Source organism: Schistocerca nitens, chromosome 7 (assembly GCF_023898315.1).
Source record: "Schistocerca nitens isolate TAMUIC-IGC-003100 chromosome 7, iqSchNite1.1, whole genome shotgun sequence".
NCBI lineage: Eukaryota > Metazoa > Arthropoda > Insecta > Orthoptera > Acrididae > Schistocerca > Schistocerca nitens.
In genome coordinates, this window is record NC_064620.1 from 499,885,265 (window position 1) to 499,897,949 (window position 12,685).

Below are 12,685 nucleotides of genomic sequence, written 5' to 3' on the forward strand. Positions count from 1 at the left end.
GGAAAGGAATATGTGGAAAACACTGATAAGGAGAAGGGACAGGATGATAGGACATCTGCTAAGACATGAGGGAATGACTTCCATGGTACTAGAGGGAGCTGTAGAGGGCCAAAACTGTAGAGGAAGACAGAGATTGGAATACGTCAAGCAAATAATTGAGGACGTAGGTTGCAAGTGCTACTCTGAGATGAAGAGGTTAGCACAGGAAAGGAATTCGTGGGCGGGCCGCATCAAACCAGTCAGTAGACTGATGAACAAAAAAAAAAAAAAACAAAAAAAACATCAGATACATGAACGTTTAACCTGAGACTGACGATCGTGTAAAATTTCATACAGGGTGTTTTAAAAATGACCGGTATATTTGAAACGGCAATAAAAACTAAACGAGCAGCGATAGAAATACACCGTTTGTTGCAATATGCTTGGGACAACAGTACATTTTCAGGCGGACAAACTTTCGAAATTACAGTAGTTACAATTTTCAACAACAGATGGCGCTGCAAGTGATGTGAAAGATATAGAAGACAACGCAGCCTGTGGGTGCGCCATTCTGTACGTCGTCTTTCTGCTGTAAGCGTGTGCTGTTCACAACGTGCAAGTGTGCTGTAGACAACATGGTTTATTCCTTAGAACAGAGGATTGTTCTGGTGTTGGAATTCCACCACCTAGAACACAGTGTTGTTGCAACAAGACGAAGTTTTCAACGGAGGTTTAATGTAACCAAAGGACCGAAAAGCGATACAATAAAGGATCTGTTTGAAAAATTTCAACGGACTGGGAACGTGACGGATGAACGTGCTGGAAAGGTAGGGCGACCGCGTACGGCAACCACAGAGGGCAACGCGCAGCTAGTGCAGCAGGTGATGCAACAGCGGCCTCGGATTTCCGTTCGCCGTGTTGCAGCTGCGGTCCAAATGACGCCAACGTCCACGTAACGTCTCATGCGCCAGAGTTTACACCTCTATCCATACAAAATTCAAACGCGGCAACCCCTCAGCGCCGCTACCATTGCTGCACGAGAGATATTCGAAAAAATGGTTCAAATGGCTCTGAGCACTATGGGACTCAACTGGTGTGGTCATCAGTCCCCTAGAACTTAGAACTACTTAAACCTAACTAACCTAAGGACATCACACACAGCCATGCCCGAGGCAGGATTCGAACCTGCGACCGTAGCGGTCGCACGGTTCCGGACTGCGCGCCTAGAACCGCGAGACCACCGCGGCCGGCCGAGAGACATTCGCTAACGATATAGTGCACAGGATTGATGACGGCGATATGCATGTGGGCAGCATTTGGTTTACTGACGAAGCTTATTTTTACCTGGACGGCTTCGTCAATAAACAGAACTGGCGCATATGGGGAACCGAAAAGCCCCATGTTGCAGTCCCATCGTCCCTGCATCCTCAAAAAGTACTGGTCTGGGCCGCCATGTCTTCCAAAGGAATCATTGGCCCATTTTTCAGATCCGAAACGATTACTGCATCACGCTATCTGGACATTATTCGTGAATTTGTGGCGGTACAAACTGCCTTCGACGACACTGCGAACACCTCGTAGTTTATGCAAGATGGTGCCCGGCCACATCGCACGGCCGACGTCTTTAATTTCCTGAATGAATATTTCGATGATCGTGTGATTGCTTTGGGCTATCCGAAACATACAGGAGGCGGCGTGGATTGGCCTCCCTATTCGCCAGACATGAACCCCTGTGACTTCTTTCTGTGGGGACACTTGAAAGACCAGGTGTACCGCCAGAATCCAGAAACAATTGAACAGCGGAAGCAGTACATCTCATCTGCATGTGAAGCCATTCCGCCAGACACGTTGTCAAAGGTTTCGGGTAATTTCATTCAGAGACTACGCCATATTATTGCTACGCATGGTGGATATGTGGAAAATATCGTACTATAGAGTTTCCCAGACCGCAGCGCCATCTGTTGTTGAAAATTGTAACTACTGTAATTTCGAAAGTTTGTCTGCCTGAAAATGTACTGTTGTCCCAAGCATATTGCAACAAATGGTGTATTTCTATCGCTGCTCGTTTAGTTTTTATTGCCGTTTCAAATATACCGGTCATTTTTGAAACACCCTGTATGTGCGGAACGCAATGAACAAGCTCGCCTTTGCCGCTTTCAATGCTCACTGTGAATTTCTCGTGTGCCGAGATGAACACCGTTGGCGTGAAGGTGACTCTCCGGAGAACATGATGGCGCGTTGCAATATCTGCAGCACCATCCCATGGTCATCAGCTAAGATGTGTTCCTCCCCAATTTGTCCACCGCCCGCCAACAGTCCCCGACAATGATCTGGCACCGACCGGAGTCAGCCAGCTAATCTTCAGGGGCTCCCCTCGACGGAAGTCCACCCACGAAATCTCCATTGGCCGCCATCGACTAAAATCCGCCCGAGAATGTAAAAATTTCGCTTTGCTTTACGCTATCCACTCTTTTATATCGATGAACAGTATGTTGTCAATAGCAAAATGAAAAAAAAAAAAAACACTGTGGCCCAATAACGATGTTTCCCTACAACGTATAAAGTCGTCAAAATTGCGCGTCACCTTCAGACGCTAGTCATCTGGAAAAACCTCCCCTCTACTGCTGAAAAACGTCCGTGCCAGCTCTGTGTTCGTGACGTCACACTGTAATAAACTAATCCCGAATCTTTGTTCTCACATAGCCTCATATCAGAGAGCCTCTGGAACTAGGAAATACTGCTCGTGAGGCTAGACCTAATTATTTGTACACTTCGTGTTTTAGGAAGTGACCGATGGCTATATACAAGGTCTGTCTGCAAAACATGACAAAACAGCCTTCATCTGCAGCCCATGGCGCTTCTCCATACTCTAGCGACCCAATCAGCTGCACGAGGCTTTTAACTAAACAATGCTTAGTGGCCCCCTGGGATGCCGTGGCAGTCCCTGTTCCACGAAGTTTCCTGTCTCTCCGATCACGACACAAATTTCCGTTCTCCGTAACATTTTCGGTTTGCCCGTCTAAGCTCCAAAACGTTAGGTCTTCCCTCACACGCAAAAGCACTCAAAAATAAGTGAGTCCTTCAGTATGATAAAGAAATTACACAGGGAACTGCACTACCATTCTTTATGGTACAAGATTTTTATTAAAAGTCTTTCTATTGCAGTACCCACCGTTCTCACTCTCTAAATTACTAAATCGATACCAAAATTAATAATAAAGGCATGCAAATTGTCCTTCTACATTTAAAACGGATTATTTAAAACCTTCAGTAATAATTTCTCCAGAAGATAGCGCCTTTGTCAGTGGTCTCACATGGGATGTATTAGCTCGTATGAGCACTTCTTACTCAACATACTGACGCAACCCGAGAGCTAATACCCAGCTTTTTTAGAAATATGCTTTAGCTCCTGTGAGATCGACGCATCTTGACAGAGTGAGGATGTGAGCTGGTCCATCTGCAAAATGCTCAGGAGGCAGCAGCAGCATACGCAGTCGAATGAGAGATAAAGAAACCACCAAGAATGTTGTTGACCTGTTCCGCTCACGTTTATGGAACAGATTTTGAACAGAGAAACCAGTGGAAATTTCCACAGACTCTTGGATTGGTTTTTATTTGGCTAGTCGCATTCTTCAGTAGAAAGTCATTCAGCCTCAACAAAATAAAAGGACAAGACTACTCTGACTTTCCAATTACAAACGAAATATCACATTAGCAACCTGTTTTATCTCTTGTCCTTGTTCCTCACCATTCATCACCTTATTCCTCTCACTCTTTCACACATTGTAGCAGGTATCCATGGAGAGGAATCCCACAAGAGACAAAACAGGTTGCTGATGTGGAACACAGGAAAAATAAAATCAACAAAAGATGGTTCCCTATGAGATGATTAACCTTCCCCCAGCTATGATTTGCATAAAACAGACAGCAGTAGAGAAATCTGTTAGACTGACTGCATGTAAATAAAGAACGCCAGATAAGAATTACATGAAAGGTGTTGAGACAGGACCGTTTCAGCCTTCCTGGGTGAAAGCTAAGAAAATCTGCAGGACCCGTTTAACGTCATTAGCATTCGGCTGAGAACAGAATATCTATTGACATCAAACCTAAGAAAGATGAAACAACTAAAGAGGAGCAGTAATGAGATTGGTGGTGAACTCAGATTCAAAATTGTGGACTAATTTTTAGATGAAGTAAAATAATGCGTGACGAACGAGGCAAGGAGATGTTAGAACTAGTACGGCGAGGTGCGACAAGCCAGATGTTCACAGCTTTCTTTACCCTGGTGTCACTTCCGGGCAAGACGTAACCCGCCTCGAAACCCTTGACCTTCGTGAAAAGGTGCGTTGCAGACTAACTTTCTCTGCGCGCTTCTTCAAATTATTTGTTTGAGCAATATTCATATCACATTTACACATTTATTTCGTTCATTGTTGTATTAATCCCTTTATCTGACAGTAAAATTCTAGAGGTTTTAACTTCTGAGTATTTAAGAATCGAATAACGCTTCTGAGCTCACAGTTAGTTGTATTACGTTGTTTATTTTAAGGAATCACACATCATCATCATCACTTACAGCGATTAGCCTAAATTCCTGTTCCGTCTTGAAAGGTTATTGTTGATCCTTGATCTCACTTTGGGCCTGACAGAGCAGCATCTTCATCTCGGACTGTGTCTCAGCAGTTGTTTCGCCAGACTTTCTTCTGACATTCTGCTCAAATTCTCTTTCCACTTGTTTATCTTTTTTAGTTACCAGTCTTATTCTGACAGGTCTGCCCGCCACGAATTCTTCTCCGGTGCCAATCTCTTCCTCACAGACTAGGACCCAACGTCCTCAGTTACTTGTTGAATTTGTTCCTATCTCTGTTTTCGTCTACAGTTTTCCGCTCTACAGTTCCCTCTACTACGGTGAGAGTTATTCCCTGATGTCTCAAAATATGTGTGTGCATTCAACCTGTTCCTTCTCCTTCTCAGTTAAATTCCGTATGTTCCTTTCTTCGTCGATTTTGCCGAGAACTTTCTCATTCCTTACCATATCAGTCTACCTAAATTTCAATATTCATCTGTACCACGACATCTCAAAATGTTCGATTTTCTTCTCTTCCGCTTTTTCCGCCATCCATGCGGCTGTGCTGCAGATGTACATTCTATAAGGCCTACGTTTTAATACCAGCAGACTTATCTTGAACAAGAATGCCCTCTTAGCCTGAACTAGTCTGCTTTTTGTGTCCTCTTTGCTTCGTCTATCATACACAGTTTGCTTCCAAGGTAGCAGAATTCCTTATCTTTTGTTGGTTTACTCTCAATCCAAATCCTGTACTCATTAGTCTGTTCATTCCATTCAACAGGTCCTGTAATTATTCCTCAGTTTTGCTGAGGACAGCGTTATCGTCAGAAAATCTTATCAAGAATGTCCTTTCTCCCTGAATCTTAATCGTAGTCTCGAATCTTTCTTTCATATCTATCTTAGTTCCTTCGATGTACAGATTGAACGGTTGCAGCAAAAGACTGCATCCCTATCTTACACCCTTCCCAATGCGATTACTTCGTTCTTGGTCTTCCAGTCTCATTATTCCGTCATGTTTATTATAAATGTAGTGTAGTACCCGATTTTCCATATTGTTTGTAACTATTTTTCTCAGTATTTCGAACATCTCGTATCATGTTACATTTTCGAATGCTTATCCCAACTCGACAAATCCTATAAAAGTGTCTTGAATTTTCTTCAGTCCTGCTTCCATTATCAAGCGCAAGTCAGGACCGCCTCTCCGGAGACTTTACGTTTCTTAACGGCAAACAAATCGTCATCTAACAGATAAACATATTTTTCTTTCCCAGCCTTCTGTAAATTATTCTTGTCAGCAACTTGGATGCGTGAGCTGTTAAGAAGATCGTGCGATAACTCTCATACGAAACATATCCTGTTATCTTCGGAACAGTGTGGATGATATTTTTGTGGAAGTCTGATGGTATCTGCCAGTCTCATACATGCTACAATGTGAATTGTCGTTTAATTGCTACGTCTCCAAACGACTTCAGAAATTCCGAGGACTTTTTATCTATTCCTTCTGTCTTATCTGATCTCAAATCTTCCAAAGCTCTTTAAACTCTGACTCTACTACTGGTTCCCCTATGTGTTGTTTCTCTCACATCATCTGACAAGTCGTTCCCATCACAGAGGTCTTAGCTGTACTCTTTCCCCCTACCCGCTCTCTCCTCTGGGTTTAATAGTGATATTCCCTGATCTATTGCACTCTGTACGTTATCACCCTTGCTTTCAATTTCACCGTCTGTTGTTATGTATTTTCTCTGTGCTGAGTATGAACGATCATTTCTCTTTCGATATCTTCACATTTTTCTGCAGCTATTTTGCCTTAGCACGCCTACACTTCCTGTTTATTTCATATCTAACTGATACGTATTCCTGTTATCCTGTCATTCCCTGAATGTTTTCTGTACTTCCTTCTTTCGTCGATCATTTGAAGTACCTCTTCTCTTAGCCAAGGTTTCTTCGCAGTTTCCTTCTTTTTACCTATGTTTGTCATTCCAGAACCTACTATTGCCCTTTTATAGATGTCCACTACCCTTCAACTGACCTGCCTCCTGCGGCATTCCTTGACGCAGTATCCACTTCCTTAGCGAACTTCAGTTGCGTCTCATTTCTCGATACTTCAGTATCCCAGTACTTCAGTGTCCCACATCATTCCACTCTGATTCTCCCGAATCATCATTTTAAACTTCAATCTACTCTTCATCATTGCTAAACTTTGGTCTGAGTCCATACCTACTCCTGAGTACCCTTTAGAATCCAATATCTGAATCCGGAATCTCTGTCTGACCGTGATATAATCCAGATGGAATCTTGCAGTGCCTCCGGGTCTTTTCCAAGTATACCTCTTCCTCTTGTGATTCTTGAACAGAGTATTCGCCAGTACCACCTGAATAATATTGCAGAAGTCTTTCTGCTTTCTCAGTGCTCTCTCGGTGATACTGCCAAGTCGATATTCCACCATAACATTTTCTTTTATTCTTTCCCTTACAACCGTATTCCATTCCACCATGATTATTAGATTGTCGTCTCCATTTCCATACTGAACTACACGTTCGATGGCCTCACATACCTTCTCTATCTCTTCATCTTCTGCTTGCGACGAAGGCATGTTTATGTGAAATATTGTTGTCGATGTTGGTTTGCTGACGATTCTGGCAAGAGGAACGCTATTACGGAACTGTTCACAGTAAATCACTCCCTGTCCTACGTCCCTGTTTATAACGAATCTTACTCCCATTGTATCATTTTCCGCTCTTCTTGCCGCGCGGTATTAGCCGAGCGGTCTAAGGCGCTGCAGTCATGGACTGTGGGGCTGGTCCCGGCGGAGGTTCGAGTCCTCCCTCGGGCATGGGTGTGTGTGTTTGTCCTTAGGATAATTTAGGTTAAGTAGTGTGTAAGCTTAGGGACCGATGACCTTAGCAGTTAAGTCCCATAAGATTTCACACACATTTGAACATTTTTCTGCTGTTCTTGATACTACACTACAGTCTTCTTTCCATTTCACTTCACTAACCACTACGACACCTAGACTGAGCCTCAGCATTTCCATTTTCAGATATTCTAGCTTCCCTGCCACGTTTAAACATTTGACATTCAACGCCCCAACTCGTAGAATGAATCTTTTTCTCATGGTCATCCCCCCTTAGCTGTCTCCTTCCGGAGATCAGAATGGGGAACTAGTCCGGAATGTTTTTCCAATGGAGAGATCATAATTTCACTTTCTCAGTCATAATCTCTGCATTCTCATGCTGTTGTGCCGATTCATCCTCCTTTCAGGGGTACCTTCCCATCCTAACTACAACAGAGTACCCTAAACCTCTTTCTACTCCTCCGTTCTCACTGACAAAGCTGTTGACAGAACGAGGGGACATCAGTCTTCGGCCGCCATTACTGATGACTTTTATTCATAATTTAAGCATTGGTTCGGTTAGAACCAGGACTCTTCAGAGGCGTTACCCCTAGACCACGATTTCATGTCGTTAGTTTTATAAACTTCTATTTGTTTGTCATTTCTAACACCATTCTTTAAGATTCTATTTGTAGTGCCATAGATGTACTATAACCGATGAAGCTTCGTATCTACATCTCTACTGTGCTTGTAACTTGTTTCCCTAAATAGTTAAAATTGTTAATTGGTCTATTTACTGTGTGATTGATAACAATTTTCGATCTGACTGTCCCTATTCCTTTAAATGTCACCAGCTTTCTTTCGTTAATTGAGTTTTCTGTATCGTATACTTGCCCCAGCAGTTGCAGCTTATATATGGCATTATTGTAATATATTTCATCCTTAAATACAATGGATGTATCGTCCGCAAAAGGTAAGATTTTATAGTTCCATATTGTGGTATCTGTAACCAAGGATGTACTTCTTGTTCCTGTCTTAAGATATAACGAATGTATACTCTAAATATCATCAGAGATAAACGGCACCCATGTCTGACATCCCAATTCACGAATATCTAATAAGAGACTCTTGAATTTGTTTTAATCATTAATTTACTGTCTCTGCACATATCTTTCAGAATATTTATGGTGTGTTTAGGATAACTTCGGCTCCATAGTATCTGTTCATTTAGACGGTCAAACTGTTTTATGTAATCTGTGGGTGATATATGCATTTCCATATTAAATTCGAGTATTTCCTCTATTGATTGTTTTATAATCAATACGCTATTTGTGTAGGAACTTCGCTTTCTTAAACAAACACTTATTCTAGAACAAGTGTTTCTCTTATAGCGAACAGTCTCCTGCGAGTCGTTGTAATATAGAGGCTGGCAATAGTTTTGGCTTGGGTGTCACTTTATGGAAGTAGAGGTTAATGGAGAGCCGCACCTTTTAAAATGACTACACGCATTAGTTAACTTTGTATTTCAGCGAAGGTATAAAGTGTTACATGCAAATTCTGACACTGTTGGCAGGTCACAAAAGATCCATTAGCGGGCCGCATGTGCCCTATGTACCACTATTTGCCCACACATGCTCTGACATATATGTTGTTGTCTATGTATCAAACTTCTCCCGTTACAGTTACTAAAGGTACTCGATTTCTTAGAAAGAGGGATGACAGTTACACTTCTCTATGCTCTTGATATATGTTTATTCCAAGAGCGCATGCAAATGGAGTAGTCTTAATTATAGCAATGTGCCACCATATTTTCTAAGCTCCGAGTTTATTCCATCCTTTCTAGTAGCGTTCGTTTTTTTTTACACGCATCAAACAAAGTTTTGCGTCACCCCGGTTCCCAGAACTCCTGAAGATAGACGTTTACTGTGGATGTCGTATCACAGACACTGTTCCTTTCACTGTTCAGAGATGTCACTAAACCCGCCCAAAGATGTAAATAAACATGCATGAGCACCGCCTATTAGACGGAGGGGGTCAAATAGTCAATCAGTTCCAGTCATTCCACCAGGAAGGAGGTACACAGCTCGTGTTGTCTGTAATTCAACCATGCCTAGACGGTCAATGGTGCGGTTCGATCGCGCCCTCATTGTTGCTTTGTCCCAGGAAGGGCTCTCAATAAGGGAAGTGTCCAGGAGTCTCGGTGTGAACCAAAGCGATGTTTTTCGGACATGGAGGAGATACAGAGAGACAGGGAAGTGTCGGTACCATGCCTCGTTCAGGCCGCCCAAGGCCTACTGCTGCAGTGGGTAACCTCTACCTACGGATTATGGCTCGTAGGAAACCTGACAGCAGCGGCACCGTGTTGAATAATGCTTTTCGTGCAACCACAGGGCGTCGTGTTACGACCCAAACTGTGCGCAATAGGCTGCACGACGTGCAACTTCACTCCCGACGTCCATGGCGAGGTCCATCTTTGCAGCCACTACACCATACAGCGCGGTACAGATGGGCCCAACAACATGGCGAATGGACTGCTCAGGTTTGGCATCACTTTCTCTTCACCGATGAGTGTCACATATGCCTTCAGCCAGAGAATCGTCGGCGACGTGTTTGGAGGCAACCTGGTCTAGATGAATGCCTTAGACACAATTCCAGCGAGTGCAGCAACGTGGAGGATTCCTCGTGTTTTTGGGGTGGCGTTACGTGGGGCCGACGTAAGCCGCTGGTGGTCATGGAAGGCACCGTAACGGCTGTGCGATACGTGAATGCCATCCTCCGACTGATAGTGCAACCATATCGGCAGCATATTGGTGAGACATTCATCTTCATGGACGACAACTCACCTCCCCATCGTGCACATCTTGTGAATCACTTCGTTCAGGATAACGACATGGCTCGACTAGAGTGGCCAGCATATTCTCCAGACAAGAACCCTATCGGACATGCCTGGGATAGATTGAAAAGGGCTGTTTATGGACGACATGACCCACCAACCACTCTGAGGAATCTACGCCGAATCGCCGTTGAGGAGTGGAACAATTTGGACCAACAGTGCCTTGATGAAGTTGTGGATCGTATGCCACGACGAATCATCAATCTTGCATCAATGCAAGAGGACGTGGTACGGGGTATTAGAGGTAATGGTGTGTACAGCATTCTGGACCACCAATCCTCATGGTCTCGCTGTATGGTGGTACAACATGCAATGTGTGGTTTTCATGAGCAATAAAAAGGGCGGAAATGATGTTTATGTTGATCTCTATTCGAATTTTCTGTACAGGGTGCGAAACTCTCGGAACCGAGGTTATACAAAACTTTTTTTGATGTATGTATTTTTAATTTTTTTTAAATTCACGATGGGGCTGCATCATTTCCTTCGTATGTCAACAGGATATGGGAGCAAGGTTCTTCTGTGACATTCTCTACTGATACCTCTTTGTTTGTCACTGTACCACTAGGGCTTGTATGTCTTTTCCACTCTTCTTCCGACATTGGGTTTATATTGGCTGTATCCTCAAACACTGGATCTTGGAATATGTTGAGACAAGATGTTGACGAGACAGTTAGACTTTGAATAGAAGCAGATAATATTTTGTAGAAATACTATCTGGCGCAAAAGATCGTTACTACACAGATTAGTTTTGCCTTTAATTTGCAGTACTAATGAAAGTAGTGACTAAAAGGCAGTGGTACTTTACAGATAAACGGAAGTGGCGTGAATCAGTAGACAGGATGTCCCTGCCTGTTAACCCTAGGACGCCCAAGCCTTTCTTTCTAACTTGGATGCCTAAGGGTGGGGGTGGGGGGCGCGTTCGGCGAGCCCACAGGTATTAAATAAGTTTACTGACGAAAAATTACAACTTTCAAAATGGTTTATGTATTTTAACTAAGGCATCGGTTTAATAATGTTGTTAATTGTTATAAATATTGGATTGAGTGAATAAAAGATTGACATATTACAATTTTTTCTGAATGTGTGTCACACACATGTTATGACACTGTCCTCAATACTGTTTTGGTATACATAGATTTTTTTATTTCTGCTTCTTTGTTTTAGCTTTTCTTAAACAAATATGGCACCGACCTTTCCCTGCAGGGGGCTCACGTGCTTCTGTTGTCACTTCTTTGATTTTCTTTTGTAGAATAGTCTCCATTGATTGAACAATTTGGTTAGATAACCCTCTTGCATTGGCACTTCTTTCTTCTACCTGAAATTTCACTAGTTCCATCCCAGCTTGCAGGAGATAAAGTTTCCCTTTGTTGTGTTTCTTGTCACTCCATCTTGGATGTTGCTGGATGAATATGGTGGTTGCATTGATAGCACAAATGTCGATGAGAGAGTAAAATACAGATAGAGGCCATTTCTTTGTTCCAACAGTGCCTTTATCTTGGTGCATTGTTGACAACATCAGTAAGTTTTTAGTTGGTTTCATTTTTGCTGTGTAGGACACCAAAGTTACTGGAGGCCTACGTGTTGGGAACTGCACTAACTCACTGCAAGTTTACAAGATAAATAACAGCTGACTGAGATCAACAATCACTTCCTTCGAAAGTAAACCGATTGTTGTGAATATCAAGAATACCAACCAACAGCAAACTAACTTGCATTGTTGTAGAGATGATAAATACGAAGTCCTACTAAGGGAAATTTTGTGTACCTTGGAAGCCTAAAGGGGGGGGGGGGGTTGTTGGACCCATAATAAGCTTATTTATTTTTTCTTTCAAAGCGGCAATTTTCTATGAGATATATTGACACTAACGTTTCATAAAATAGCCAACAAACAATAACTCAAAGGGAATATGTAGTATGAAAGTTACTTGGGCAAAAGCAGGGGACATAAAGAAATTACGGGTTCAACGAACCCCTTACCCCCCCCCCCCCCCCCCTTAGGCGTCCTAGGGTTAAGTCTTTTTCAGAGCAGAGGATGATCTAGTCAGGCCGGCGCAGTGACGAGGGGGTGCGTGGCGTGTTGCAGCTGCGGGCGGCGCATCTCGGTGACAACGAGCGCCTTCTGATGGCTGGCGGGCTGGTGCTGCGGGCGGCGAGCGCCGGCGGCCGGCAGCACCGCCCGCTGCGGGGGCAGAGCCAGGGACAGAGCCAGGGACAGGGCCGGCGACGGAGGCGGCGACGGAGGCGGCGAGGACAGAGCCGGGGGGCGCGGGCCCGGCCTGCGAGACATGCCGGCGGCGGCCGCGCGCTGCTGAGCGCCGCGCCCACGCACCGCCAGACAAACCACTGCTCACAACGCAACCGTAGATTATCTCCACGATGTACTCTCTCTGTGTCTGTTATTTTTGTGTCTGTG

The 12,685-nt window shown here is 43.7% G+C and overlaps 1 protein-coding gene across 1 annotated transcript in view; it reads left to right on the forward strand.

The window, feature by feature from the left end:
- The window catches only part of LOC126195706 (gastrin/cholecystokinin type B receptor-like), a 343,046-nt gene extending 330,565 nt beyond the window's left edge, over positions 1 to 12,481 (forward strand). The window contains exon 10 of the mRNA XM_049934335.1: positions 12,356 to 12,481. Coding sequence (XP_049790292.1) covers positions 12,356 to 12,395 — 40 coding nt within the window. The 3' untranslated portion in view covers positions 12,396 to 12,481. The remainder of the gene's footprint in view (positions 1 to 12,355) is intronic.
- Positions 12,482 to 12,685: the final 204 nt, after the last annotated feature.